The 15,584-nt window shown below is 38.6% G+C and overlaps 1 protein-coding gene across 2 annotated transcripts in view; it reads right to left on the bottom strand.

The window, feature by feature from the left end:
• NEDD1 (NEDD1 gamma-tubulin ring complex targeting factor) overlaps window positions 1-15,584 on the bottom strand; it is a 35,566-nt gene that overhangs the window by 14,086 nt on the left and 5,896 nt on the right. For both annotated transcript variants that reach the window (XM_028532785.2, XM_036019442.1), the window contains exons 4-8: window positions 12,801-12,917; window positions 9,884-10,024; window positions 4,396-4,625; window positions 2,861-3,062; window positions 2,272-2,467 (exon numbers count right to left, since the gene is read on the bottom strand). In XM_028532785.2, the coding sequence (XP_028388586.1) occupies window positions 2,272-2,467; window positions 2,861-3,062; window positions 4,396-4,625; window positions 9,884-10,024; window positions 12,801-12,917 (886 nt within the window). The remainder of the gene's footprint in view (window positions 1-2,271; window positions 2,468-2,860; window positions 3,063-4,395; window positions 4,626-9,883; window positions 10,025-12,800; window positions 12,918-15,584) is intronic.

Here is a 15,584-nt window from a genome sequence, read left to right as displayed (position 1 = left end):
AATATTCTGAACATGGTTTTGCTACTGACTGACCGGGTCACAGGATTATGTACAAACGGCAGTCACAAAAAAGCCTGTAAGGCACAGGGAGCACAATGCCCAACAGAGCAGGACCCAAGTCACGTTAGCCTTTCCCCAGCTTGCAGTGGGTGGGTGTTCCTCCCTCTTCTGTCTTTCCTTCACTAGCAGCGGGGGCTGCTCACATTGCTCTCAGCATTTTCAACCTCAGATGACTTCACTAACGTCACAATAGCTGACTAAGAGGCAAGAAAGCAGAATACCAAATTCAGAGAGAACAGTACAGGTGTCACCAATAAAGGGGCCGGCTGTTTCCTACTGGAAATAAACACTGGCAACAAGTCTGCAGAGGCTGTTTTCCGTAACTAAGTCAGACCCCTCCAGTGGGAGCAGCATGAACTTTTTCCCCCAAACTTTGGATTTATCTTACAGTTAGCTTAAAATAATAATAGTAATGATGATGACTGTGGTGACAGCATTACTAGTCGCACCATAATTACTGAGTGCCCACCATGTAGCAGGCACCCTTGGTACATTTTCTCTGATTTCACAATAACCCTAAAAGTTAAGTATTACCTGTGGAAGAGAAAAAAGAGACTCAGGAATGGTTAAGAAAACTGCCCAAAGTCATCCTGGTAAGAAGTGACAGACCTGAGACTTAAACCTAATACACTCTCGGTGTTTCTGAGGGGGGAAATTGTGTGTGTGTGTGTGTCTGAGAGAGAGAAAATTTGGAAGCAAATATGGCAAACTTATAAAATGATCAATCTTCTAGATAGTGGAGCTCAGGAGTTCTTTGTAGTATTATTGAAACTTTTCTGTAAGCTTGCAATTATTTCAAATAAAATAAACAAAATTTCTAAATATGGGTACAGAGCAAACTTCTGTTTTACCAGAAACTTTGCTAATCAGTGAGGGTTGTTAATCAGTGACCCTGCAGGCCCAGGTCTTTCATTTCCTAATTAATGCTGTCATCGTTACACACAAGCCTTCTCATTAAAAACTAAATGAATAAACCAACTTCAGAAAATTTATAGGTAATGAGAAAATCCGTATTTTGTTTAATTTTTGAAAATTATACATAAAATTAATAATAAAATAAAATTTGAAAATAATGGCAATTTTCACATAGTTAATTCAACATTTTTGGGCAAACGTTACTCAAAGTTATTTTCAAAAAGAATTTCTTCTCTTAAGCAGATAGCAATAGCATTTATTTCTAGGAGTTTTTAAATAAAGACCTAATTATTTTTCTACATAATATATATAATATTTATGTAAGTATGATGTAGTTATTCACAGAAAATTTATACTTACTACCTTTAAAAACAACTATTCCACACTATGAACACAAATTAAAGTTTTGCTAATACTTTGAAAAAGTAAACGCAGATTGAAAAGGCACCAACAAAAATATTTGTCCAAGTCAAAGTACTTGTCCTAAAAATTAAAAGACATGGATATGCATACATCCATTTCTAATGAGAATATTTTGAAAACACACTGGCATATACACCATATAGACTTTTAAAATTATCTGTTGCAAGTGGACACTATAGCACATTTCTTAAAACAAAAACCAGAAGGTTTTCAGGAACTCAGGAAATGCATTCTCTATTGTAGGCAGAGAATGTATTCTACAGAAAGCATGGGGAAGGTCATCGTCTTGTTATACCTTCACAATGTCTAAATGAATTCTTCTTTAAGAAATGTTTCATCAATATGATTATAGAGTAGAAAAACTTATTTACAATTGCAAAATTTTATTTTTATTTAACAAACTAGTACGCTGCTTAATATGTGCCAGGCACTATTTAATACTTAAACGCACTCATTTCATCACTTGACTTATTTTTTATTCTGAAATATGACATAAAAAGAGCCATTAATAGCTTTAAAAAAAAGATAATATCATGACATCATCCAAGTTTCATTCCGTACTGGTTTACCTGAAGACACAATGGAAAGTCATCCAGTCTGGGAGTATTAAGAATGCAAAATTTCTGAGTTGACATTATTCCATTTTTTAAGATACTTTTTAAAACAGAAGTTCAGCTAAATAGACTGTTTTCCATTAATTTTTTAAGAAATATACAGCTGAAGTTAAAATTTTCACTTCTTCAGTGGTATCTACTAATAATACTTTTACCTAAATACTCAAGTGAACGTGAGTTCCAGGTTCCTGAAGAATGTGTAACCATTCACATCGGAGTTCGGGGCGCACTCCAGCCACTACACGTCGGCAGCACTCACCCGCTCTCTCCTGGGCAGTGGCGGCTGCTTTCCCCGCAGCCGCAGCCGTTGTCAGGGGCTGCGGCAGGGCTGCGGCAACGGAAGCGGCTTCTCTGGCACCTCCCGAACTCTGCACCCCACCGCTGGCAGCGCTCACGGGCACGGTCCGCTTGTTCACAGCCGAGGGCTTATTTGAACAGCCCTTATTTAAACCTGACTAAAATGTAATGGAATACTGAAAAGGTCAGGTTTCTAATGCTCTCTCCTCTTATTAATATTTTATCAATTCCCTATTAGATTAAAAATATGTATATATTTTTCCTTACAAATTTTAAGCTTGCTGGTGAATCTGCCAGTTTCCCTCTGAACACAAAAGCCTTTTAAAAATATGAAAATATTAATTCTCATATGAAATATGAGAATTAAGTGTGAAATTAATAGTTTTAAAACCAAGTATCAAATGACTCTGTATTAAAATTATATCAAATGCTTTAATATAAAAATGATTATGAAGCAAAACTGCACCGTGTTTGATTGACAACATAAAATTTCCATCTTCTGAGCCAGATTTATTCAGTAAAATCAAAAATTCAAAAAGAAAATATTTCACCTTAGAAAGAGCAGTGGAGTACTGAAATATTATACATTGCACAGATGTCTTGTGAGCACTGATGGTTTTAACGGGTGATTTCAACATCCTTAAATCGTACTGATATATCTTCCCGCGGGAGGATCCAATGGCCAGAGTGGCTCCATCCGGCGTGAAATCTACTGCCGTCAGAGGAGCGTCAGCTACTAGGGTTTTCACGAGCCTTTGGAAAGAAAGGAGGACAAGTACATGAGCGTGCACAGGTACACAAGCTCTTGTGACACATGAATAACTGCAGGCCAAAACCAAACTTACTTAGAATTTGGCAAACAACATACACATCCCAAATATCTACGTACAGCAGAAATTGAGAATTAAGGGCTTCGAGACGTTTCCAGTGCAATGGCATTTAAAGGAACTGAACACTCAATCCTACTTTTCTATTCCCTCCTACTAGGTACACCCTACATCTTCTAGAAGTGGTCCCTATTTCTTTGAGGAATTACTGCAATGAGTGTGACAGAATTCCTGGGTGCTGCTCAACAAGAAAAAGGACTCTAGCCACAGAATTAAGGAGGCTCCCAGGATCTCCTTTCCATTTATTGACCTGCTTAAGCCTCAAGAGGACGGTGCACGACCTTCCACAGGGGAGCAGCTGGTACTCTGCTCTTAGCTGTGCATCTCCTGACCAAATGGCTAACAGAACCCATGTGGCGTGATCCTTGGCTGATATCGAAGTATGAGTACTGATCTGCCAAAGCTGAGCTCTTTGTTGGAGTGTCTGGTATACGAAAGAAATGGCTTATCAACTTAGGTCTCTTAGTTCAAAAAAAAGTAAAAAAAATTAAAAAAAGAATGTGACATAAGTAATAGTACACTTTAATAAGGGCTACAGGATCTTTAGATATTGTTTGGTATCTAAAATACACCTGCAGCATTCTTGCAGCTTTTTATTTTTTTAAAGCTAACCAAGAATCCTTATAGCCCAAAGTAGACAGTCAACCCAGAAACTTAGATTATGGGCCCTTTGGCTCTAGATCAGCAGTTCTCAACTGGAGGGGTTAGCATGTCAGAACAGGGCACGTGCTACAGGCACCTCGTGGGGTAGAGGCCAGGGATGCTGCTGAACATCCCTCAGTGCCCAGGACAGCCCTTTACAACCAGGCATTATCCAGCCCAAAATGTTAGTATCAGTAATTTAGACAACCTGCTTTAGATAGGGAATTAACTGTACAGCAAATTAACCATAATGCTTTAAAAAGGTACACATTTAGTTGTATTTTGAAAAAGAATAATATGCATGAGTGCTAAAATAAAAATGTGAAATAATTAACAGGCTACCCTTTAATGTTCACGGTCCAGGAGTACTCTAAAGACTACCCACGCCTCATCTATTTCCTTCTGCAAGGGGAGAAAAAGAGAAAAATCTACTTCACCAGACATCAAGTACACAAATTTTAGAGCTCCTGATCAGTAATCAGAGGTCTATACAGATCACAAATACATCCGCTAATGAGATAATTAATTGTTACTAAATTAAGAAATGTCACACTTACTTCTTACTTGAAGTGTCATAGAGAATGATTCTTTTATCCAAGCCTACGGTTACAAACAACAATTCATTGACAGGAGAAAAGCAGATGCCGGAGGCTGGAGCTTTATGTGTACTGTCGAAGTTATGGTAGGGACTCTGATTATTCACATCCCAGAGAGTTACTACTCCATTATCCGAAACACTTCCCAGTAGCGATTTCTTAAATAAGGAGTACTTCAAGTGCCGAATAGGCTATAAAAATAAGAATCAATTTTATGTAATTGCAAGCATTCATAAAAACATTTTATTTAAACTCTATAAATGACAACCAACCACAAACACAACATTCACACCGGATTCAGGACTTCTCTGTTTATAGGGGAACGGGTTTCAATCATGACACCATAAAATCATTTAGTGGGCCACATAAGATGACCCTAAGACATACCAATATTCTAGTCATTGAACGTCTGTCATGATTTTACTAAGTTGGAGTAAAGCTACCTCCATCTCCTCTCTTCTTCCAGAGGAAAAATATAATACAAGGAGATTAACGACATCGCATCATCAAGGTTAGAACATCCACCACAAATAAAAGGCCCAGTCACAGCCAAAACACAAGTAAGTACAAAAAAGCAGTATCTGCATTTTATATACATTCTGTATATTTGAATCTGAGCATCGGCTGTGCTGGCAATCCAACACCTGAAGCATAATAAAAAATTCACTAAACCACACAGGAGGAACTGGAGGAACCGTCAATACTCCAGACTGGGGATGCATATACCCATTCTTCAAAAGCATCAGCCCGAGGGCAAGGCGAGCTTTTAACCACTTGCCCCCCCCCCCCCCCCAGGCAGTGGAGATACCTCATTCCCTTTCTAGAGTTTGATCCAGCTGAACCAAATCAGAGATCCGGTGTGAGTAAACAGGTCCTGGACTGACACTAATTGAATTTTATCTACTTTTACTAAAATGTTGCTTTCAAACTTACACTCATATTTACTCTGCTAAGAATTAAGTATTTTATATTTAAGCTAACTTTTCCCTGTGAAGGAATAGCAACGTAAGTGTAGAAACTAAGTACAAGCCACCAGAGGGGGAAACTGGCTGTAAGACACCTCCAGAAAGTCCTGAGTCAAGCAGCGAGCAGGTTCTGCAGGCAGGTGTAAGCTTTCCAGGTCACCCCAGATCAAATTGGCACAGAACAAAAGTCAAAACTGAGTTACGGTTTGCTCCATCTATTTTAATCTTTCAAACTCCAAAAGGATTTGAAACCACTGGATTTTAGATATTAAAAGTCATACTCTACTTACTCCTAAAATGTTTCAAGATAATATGTATTAGCCCTCAACAACAACAAAAATATTTAGGAAAAACATAAAATAAAATCTAAGGAAACAAAAAGGAGTACTTGTTACCAGACACACAGGGTAAAATACGGTAATTACTATGGTTACCTACTAAATTTGGCTCATTTTCATACGGCTAAAGTACAAAGAGAAAATGTTGGTATATATTTTCCATCTCTGTTGAGGAAAAGTAAACCCATATGAATGGACAAATCTTTCCTGTGGTCCACACTCAAGAAAAAATAAACTACATGGGCCTTAAGTATGAAAGACACAGAGCTCTTCGTGAATTATAATGTGTATAGTTATATATCAACCTATCAAAACACAAGGCAAAACAATGAATTTGAATTAAATGTACAGGAAAAACTTAATAAAATCCCCAAACACAAAACTACACCACACACACACAAAAAAAGACCTAACAGATTCTTAAAGTTCATGTTCAACCTCTTAGCCACAGCAACAATTTGCTAAAATATCCTTAAAATATGCTCATCCGTTATCCTGCCTATATATTCCTATATGCCTATGTATTCCTATGCCTATATATTCAAGGCTCAGAAAACTTACTGCTTTTATAAAATAAAACTTTACAAATAGTTAAAAACACAGTTCTTGATTAAGTCAAAACCTAAATGCCACATATTGCTTCAAATTCTGTGGACTTACATGGCAACCTATTAAAAAAAAAAACAAAAAAGGCCTAGAGATAACCATACATCTCCCCCTCAGATAAACCCGGGTTCAAGTGGAAGCTCGTCCAAACACCCTATGATTTGGATAAATCATTGCATCTCCAGCCTCAGTGTTTTCATCTATGAAACAGAAAACACTCTCTTGCCTCTAAAGGCTATTTTGAGGATTAAGTAGCATTTCTGCCCAGACCCAGGTACACAATATGGATGCCAACCGTTCTCACAGGCTCGTGACTCCCGTATTCATTGCTGTCCACGTAACCAGATAATCATCTGTCACACACCTGTTTTAGAAGACCCTTAAGCAACAACACCAATTCCTTTAAATGCCTCCCCTGGATCTCTTTGATAACAGATATTCATTTCTGAACTTTCTACATCCAATAAATCATCATCTCTTTAGAATGTCATTAAGAGAATACTAAATAATCCTGGATAAACAAAGTATTAATCTACTAAATTCTATTTAAAATAAGTATTCATTAATTTTAGTATCAGCAGTGCTTATTAAGCCCTTATCTTGTTCCATATGCAAGCTATTTCTAAGAAAAATATTGCCAAGAAGCTTATGAAAATCCTAATATTTTAAGCAGCAATGCTATTTTTTCTTATAATTCATTATGTAAGAATGTGCGTGCTTGCGGAAGGCAGCGGTTGTTTCTAAATATAAAAAATACATCACTTACTGTGATTTAGGGTTGGCAAAATTTTTCTTAAAGGGACAGACAGTAAATATTTCACACTGTTGTAATGCAAAAACATTTATAAACAATATATAAATGAGCATGGCTGTGTTTCGATAAAACTTTATTTACAAAAATAAAGCCATCCCATGGGTCATAGTTTGCTCATCCCTACTATAAATATTTGAAAGAGTAAAACAAAACAAAACAAAAAACAAAACAAACAAAAAACCCATCCATAATCCCACAACCTAGAGAAAAACTGTTCTAACATTTTAAAGGATATTTTTTAAATCTACATAATCAATAAAACGGATCCATTTTTTAGCAGCTTGAAATAAGGCCACAGTTTGAAAAGGCAACACAGGTTACCCTATTTGTGAGCGTAAGTTGCTGAACTTGCCAAACAGCGACAGGCAATTATAAATCTAAGAAGTCTGTCAGCCCTGGCAGCTCTGCAGAGGCGGTGCGGCTCTTTCCCCGGCAAAAATGCCCTGCGATCCACATGAAACTACCAGCTTCAGTTCAGCTCATACACTTCAAAGTGAGATTCTAAATATACTCAGGCAATCTCATTTCCAATACGCACTTCAGTGAAATGCAGATTCAGTAAAACTTCATTATTTTTCTCATTTTTGCTAAGAAATCAATTTGATAATTTTAAAAGATTTCAAATTGGTTGTTCATATAAACAAAAACAGAAATTTTTTTAATTTAATCATTACATGTGCCCTACCTACCCTAGTTTCTTTTCAGTAACACACTATGGTAAAACTGAACAACAGAAAAATTGAGTTGATTAACAGTGTATTTGAATTATGTCAATTTTTGAACAGACCTGGAATTTTTATGAAAGTTATTTAAATTTAAGAAATCAATATTTAACCATGGCTGGTGTGGCTCAGTGACTTGAGTGCCAGCCTGCAAATCAAGGTCACTGGTTCGATGCCCACTCCAGAGCACATGCCTGGGTTGTGGGCCAGATCCCCAGTAGGGGACGTGCGAGAGGCAACCACACATTGATGTTTCTCTTCCTCTCTTTCTCCCTACCTTCCCCTCTCTAAAAAATTAATTAATTAAATCTTAAAAAAAGAAATAAATATGTAATATATTTGAAATCTTAAAATTATTTTTAATGGTCTAGTATTCAAAGTCCCACACACCAACACTACGTTCAGGTGTACCTTTCCAATCTTTTCTCACATTGGCCATATATAAATCACCATGTGATTTCCTCCATATAAAATATCCCTCTCCCAAAGTTCTGCATTAGCCTGTAAGAATGTCTGTAATCTCTAAATGTATTCAGGCATTCACGTGAGGATCTTTTCCACATGACGCACAAAGCTGGACAACCGCTGAGGACAAAGAAAACAATACTCAGTTCCAACTAGAGTGTGGACATGCAAGAGTTAACCCTAGTACAAGTCAGAATCAAGTGACTGGCAAAGAGGCCTGTTTACATTGTAGTAAAAATAAAACACACATCAATTAGGCCTTATACCCAGCTGACATGCCCCCTTCTTTAATTCCCCTTATTTTATTCCCAATCAGATAACTTTCTCTCACTATTCTGAATCACCATAAGGTTGTTTTATATCAATCACCCATATTCTCATTTATATGCATATCTCTTTTATTTATTCCCCAATACATAGGACCTTGAGAGAAGACATTTTTTCTATACATTTTCAATATCCATCAAATTTTTGTTAAACATTAAATATATACTATTAAAATAACGATTTTAAAAATTGCTTTTCAAAAGTGAGGTGCTCTCATCTTTTATCTAACAATAATTATGGCCAGAGTGACCATAATGAGGAAAGATCAAAGAAGCTGTACCTCATTGGAAATTTCTGTGAAGAATTTCATGGAAGTTAGCCAAAAATTAGACTTCTTGAGACACTAAATGTATTCTTTTAAGAATTTCATAGACTACTTTTTATAAAGAAAAACATGTAGCTAATTTTCCTTTAAAAAGTTTCCCCACATACTTCTGTATTAACCTGAAATACATGAATGAGCTTTGATTATCATATATGGTATTATCATATACGTAAAGAAACAAAAAACAAAACTCCATTTACACTGTGCCTAAACACGCTCGATTATCACAAGTCCACCAGAGTATTTTTTAACTTAAGATCTATCTTGTTGCTAACACAGTTCGAGCTATGCAACACTTCTATCAATGTAGTGTCACAGAAACATTAATATCCATGTTGTGGGCTTCACCTATTAACACTTTTTGTATTTTGTTATACATAGTTACCACCTAGGAGCATGTTATACTCAATGGCCTAACTGAGCTCAATGAAGTAAGCACACTCGATCTAGTATCAATTGGCTTGTTATTTGAGCATTTTTAAATACTACCATTAAATAACAGCAAGCTATAAGTTTTTCAAGCAAGCAAAAAATAAATTTAAAATACTGATTTTTAAAACCTTTAAACCCATTCTTTTACGTAAGAGTTCAAAATTTATCTTGCCAACTTTATTTTTATGTCTGTCTTCACCCCGGGGCATGCTCATTGATTTTAGAGAGTGGGAAAGGGAGGGAGAGAGGGCGAGAAACATCGATGTGAGGAACATCAAAACTGGATGCCTGTCACATGTGCCCTGACAGGGCCCTAACCCACAACCTAGGTATGTGCCCTGACCTGGAATTGAACTCACAACCTTTCAGTCTATTCAGTCTATGGGACAACACTCCAACCAACTGAGCCACACTGACTAGTGCTCAATTTTATTTTGAATAAACCCATACTGTACCTGGTTACTACCATGACCAAAAGGAGTACTAGATAAATTAGTGGTTACACTGTGCAAAATAATTTCACTACTGAGAGATCCAGAAGCAATGTAGCAATCATTCCAATTATATGTTACACAAGTTACTTCATCCTTATGATCCTGAAAGAAAAAAATGAAAGTAAGTACAGTGCAGTAAAACCTTCAAAAGGCACATTTTCCCATATTTTCGTAAATTCCATGTTTTATAAATATTATCTACTTATTAATCTAATATTTGCTTTAACATTTTCCTCAAATAACCTACAAGTATTACTCATATCAGTAGGAAACTATCTGATCAACCCCAAGTCTTCTCAGGAAACGGAGGTTTACTTTTCATAGCCATAATAATGAGCAGGCACTCTGAAATGATACACAGAAAGGAAAGGTAATTCTCTAAATGGTGGTGTGTCTACCTTAAAGAACGCGCTTCCACTGTCAGGTAGCATGTACCCCGAGTGGACTGTTGGGACAGGTCCTGCCCAGGGGAGCAGCACTGTTCCATGGGGGAAGATAGGACATTTACATCAACATGAAAATGGCAGCACAAACAGCTAAGTGTGTGGCAGAGACAAAGTGTCAAGGGAAAAGAGAAGGAGGCATGTGAACTGATGTGACAGAGGAAGTTCAACGTTAAAGAAAGGATAAGATCTAAATTTGGGGTAGGGGAAAGAAACCAGAGATAGAATCATGGATAGGGCGAGCGTTTTGATGGTTACCAGATGGGAAGGGGACTTGGGGGAATGGGTGGAGAGGTGAGGGGATTAAGGAGTACAAAAGCTTCTGCACGGCTAAAGGAAACATCAACAAAATGAAAAGGGAACCAACCATATGGGAAAATATATTTGCAAATGATACCTCCAACAAGGGTGTGATCTCCCAAACAGATAAAGAACCCACATGACTCGACTCCATGAAGACAACCCAATGAAAAAATGGGCAAAGGACCTGAGCAGACACTTCTCCAACGAGGACATACAGAGGTTCCAGACACATATGAAAGGATGCTCAGCGTCACCAGCATTCAGAGAGACGCAAGTTAAAACCACAATGAGATACCACTTTACACCGGTCAGAACGGCCATCATACACAAATCGACAAACAAGTGTTAGAGAGGATGTGCAGAAAAGACAACCCTAGTGCACTGTTGGTGGGACTGCAGACTGGTGCAGCCACTGTGGAAAACAGTATGGAATTTCCTCAGAAAACTAAAAATGGAACTGCCTTTTGACCCAGCAATTCCACTGCTGGGATTATACCCTAAGAATCCTGAAACATCAATCCAAAAGGACCTATGCTCCCCAATGTTCATAACAGCACAATTTACTATAGCCAAGTGCTGGAATTAATCTAAGTGTCCATCAGTAAATGAGCGCATCAAAAACTGTGGTACATTTACACAATGGAAAACTACTCAGCAAAAATAAAGGAGCTCCTACTCTTCATGACAGCATGGATGGAACTGGAGAGCATTATGCTAAGTGAAATAAGCCAGGTGGTAAAAGACAAATACCATATGATCTCACCTATAAGTGGAACCTAATCAACAAAACAAACAAGCAAGCAAAGTATAAACAGAGACATTGGAATAAAGAACAAACTGACAGTACCAGACAGTGGGGGGACGAGCAGGGAAAATAGAGGAAAGGACTTCAAGGAACATGTATAAAGGACACATGGACAAAGCCAAAGGGGGTAGGATCACAGGTGGGAGGCCGGAATGTGTGGGGTGAGGGGGAGTGGTGGTGGGGAAATGGAGACAACTGTACTTGAACAAAAAAATAAAGAGAAGTACAAGTTGGTAGTCACAGAATAGCCATGGGGATGTAAAACACAATATAGGAAATGGAGTAGCCAAAAGAACCTATACGCACGATCCTTAGACATGAACCAAGGCGGGGGAGTGGGGGTTGCTGCCTGAGGGGAGTAGGGAGTGCTGGGTGGGAGGGGCAAAAGGGGAAATATAAGGATAACTATAACAGCACAATCAATGAAATATTTTTAAAAAGAGAACGAAACCAGGCACTGCAAAATGGAAGAGGCAAAACACAAATGCCCCAAAGCCAGAATGAGCAAGTATGTTTCAAAGATGACAGCAGCCGCTTCCGTGTGCCGAGCGCCTACCAATGCTGAGAGCGTTATATATTATTATTAATCCTTCAAACAATCTTGGAGACAATGTCATTTTTCCTGTTTCACAGAGGAGTTGACTACATGAGGCACAGAAAAGGTAGGAAACCTGTGCAGGCTCACACAACTGCTAAGTGGAAGAGCCGGGATTCAACTCCAGGACGAACTCCAAAGCTATTTGCCTTCCTCTACACTGGGCTGTCTCCCAAATGCAAACGATAATCCACGTGAAGGAAATAAAACGGTCTTAAAGAAAGTGAGTTCATAAGGACCATGCTTTCCACCATCTGATGAGAGACACCTAGCAGGAACACAGAAAACTGAACACAAACAGGAGCAGCCAAGTAACTAAGCAAAAGCCAATTCTCCAACCCCAACAACCAGACAGAGACCAGACCGCTGTCATCCCCACCCCACGCTTTTTCCACAGTGCCTTAGAAACAGATCTCTCGTGACAACAGAGCACTCTTCAGAAAATGTGAAGGGAGTGGTTCATTTAAGCAAGACTAGAACGAAGTGAAAAAATGAATCGTTTTAAACACCAATATTATGCCTTAGTGACATATATGGAGGAAAAAACAGACAAAAGGAAGTTTTTGGCTAAACAACGTCTTTATTTTCCCTAACAAATCTCACTTCAATTCTGAAACATCTTATTTTTATCACAAAACATCAACATGAAAAGTCTGATAACTAACACACTGTGAGATACCATTTCTGTAAGGATTAAAAAAAAAAAAAAAAAACAAAACCCAAGTTCCTTACCTTAAGAGATCGATGAACTCTTTTTGATTTTAAATCCCAGATGTTAACAGTGTTATTCAGGCCTCCGCTTACCAAGTACATAGATGTGGAGTTTAAACTAACACATGTCTGCTTTTGCTATTAAAGGAAAAAAAAATTAATTTAACAGAGCCCAGGGATGACTTTCAAGTCTTATGCAATACTTAGCAAGCACTTGACTTAAATGCTGTCAACATGCTAATACTAATGATTCCCCTCTAATCATCTTCCATATGGAGCCAGCAGCTGGTAAGGGTTCAAAAAGGCTTCAAGGACACCAGCCAGACCCCTGCTCTCTTCCACACAGCAGGGGAGGCAGGGGAAGCCGAGGGGGTATCAGCAAGTCTTGGCCTCCCACCCTGGCTTACTTGCCCTTTGCATCTACCCCTAATAAAGTGTGCTCTTGCGTTTCCACAGCCAACCAACCCAGAGCTCAGAAAACACTAAAGGTAGAGGAGACTTTAAAGGATGTGTAAATCCCTCAGTTTACAGAAGGAGGAAGTTTCATAAAGAGAACAGGATGCTTGCCCAAAGTCTCACAACAAATCTCCTAAGAAACCCCGTTCTCAAACAACCAGTCAGGGAGCCTGACTCTGCTGTCTTCCCCGTGTCTGTGAGAACAGACGCATCCATCCAGTGTCTCAAGATGAAATTCCAGAATTGCCTTTGATTCTTCCTTCTCCCCCCCAATCTACCATAACTCCTCTGACCTCCAACACTAAAACAAATCCCATGTGCCCCTGTTTATCTGCCTCTACAGCCCACACCCTAATCCCAACCCTGCAGAGCCGCAAGAGCAGCCTCCTAGCCCGGTGTCCTGCTCCCACCCCTGCTTCTCTCCATTCTGTTCTCCTTAAGTCAGGTGACCTTTACAAATTAGATCTGATCAGGCCCCTCCCATTTAAAAGTCTTCAAAGGCTCCTAGTCAACCCCAGAATAAATTCCAGACTCATCAACCTAGCTATCAAAGCCCTATGCATCTGGGCCCCTTTCCAAACCCCCCCACCACTCCTCCTCACCACGCATGCTCCGGCCACAACAACCTTCCTGCATCCCTTAAACCTAACAACTCCATACTTGCCCCCAGGCTTCTACAACAGCTGCTCTTGCCTTGAAACCTGAATTCCCTGAACCTTGGCTAAAGGGCTTCTTCTGGCCACAGACAACACCTTAAATGCTGCCTCTTCAGGAGACCTCCCTTGGCCACCCAATGTAACTTGCTATCCCTATATCTTATTTTAATTTTCTACATAACAACTTATCACAATCTGGGTATTCCCTTTACAAGTTTACTGTCTTCCACCTGCATGTCACTCCCGCTTGAGCAAAAGACCACAGGCATGCTCAATAAAATATTTATAAAATGAACAGCTAAAAACACGAGGCTACCAAGTTTTTCTCACAACAGTTATCTGAGTGTCATCGCCTGGTGGTGCCCATCTGCTAGAATACAATCTTGCAAGTTTTTTCCTATTTAACCTTCGGGTGCTCTGTGTGTGTGGTTACCCCAGTTGGATGCTATGGGAAAAAGGGGAACATATTTGTGACTTACTTAAAACTTAAAAGGCAAGCTACGTAGGTTTAGGCAAGTCATCTCACCTTCCCGAGCCTACGTTTGTTCATCCGAGACATGAGAGACGGGGACTAGAACACTGTGCCTGCCTTGCGAGCACACACACCTCGAACCCAGCCTCCAGGATACTGAAAACAGCCCTGGATTCCTAAAAAGGCACTGATGGCCGCCCACCCTCAAGGTTTCTCACAGCGCTCGAATTTTGATCAAGAGTCAAAATTACACCATAAAAGCATAAAGAGCACATCACATCAATGTTTCACTATAGCAGGTATAATTCTCTTGCAGGCACCATACTAGAAACTGACTTTGGTCTAAACAGACTGATAAGACTTAAAATCAGATTATCACTGCAAAGCAGGGCAGTTTGCTAAGAACTGTAAAATTAACCTGTAAACAAAACAGACAAGAATGATGTCCATCAAAGATCCATATATTAGGATTCTTATTGTCAAAAACAAGTCAGAGCACTCTTAAGGGCTCAGAACAAAAGCTATATTTATAGCTGGTTTACCCTGATAATAGGGTTTTTTTTTTTAAATCTTAATACATTTTTCATGTTACCAACAAACTTCACAGAAATCCAGTAGTTATGACAGGAATCCTGTACCCCAAGACACAAGCAATGGGTACAGTTTTTAAAATCTAAAAATTAACAGCTGGTCAAATTTCTAGGTTATATAGTAGCCTATCATATCCCTTGTAACACTGTTGATACCAATCTTCCTACCTTATTAAGAAATACAAATACAAATCAAACAAAAAAAGTATAAACTTAAAAGTTCTACTCCAAAAATGTTTAAGTGAGAATCATATTTTCCCATCTAGAAAAGGTCTAATATCTCAAATAGCACATGAGTGAAAGGACTTAGATCCTTCAAAGCAAAGGCTTCAAAACACACTACAAGAAATTACTAACAAAGGCTAATGAATCCAGGTTTGCAAAACATTTTTGTAAGTAAATTAAAGCCAATTCAAACTCTAATTATAATGCCCTCCCTTCACCCCCTGCATTCTGGTGTGATTTCTTAACTGTGGGAAAGAGAACCACAACCGCTGATGTGGAATATTCCCAGAATTCTTAGGACCAGGTCCCATTTGTGATTATCATCTGCTCTTTTCACACTTTCAAAATGAAAACAAAAAGGTGCCAAACTGGTTCTAAGGCATGATGCATAAAACTAGCATAATGT

The sequence above is a fragment of the Phyllostomus discolor genome, chromosome 2, assembly GCF_004126475.2.
Source record: "Phyllostomus discolor isolate MPI-MPIP mPhyDis1 chromosome 2, mPhyDis1.pri.v3, whole genome shotgun sequence".
Classification (NCBI taxonomy): Eukaryota; Metazoa; Chordata; class Mammalia; order Chiroptera; family Phyllostomidae; genus Phyllostomus; species Phyllostomus discolor.
The sequence above is the reverse complement of the archived record's forward strand: the minus strand, read 5'-3'. Positions and strand labels throughout refer to the sequence as shown.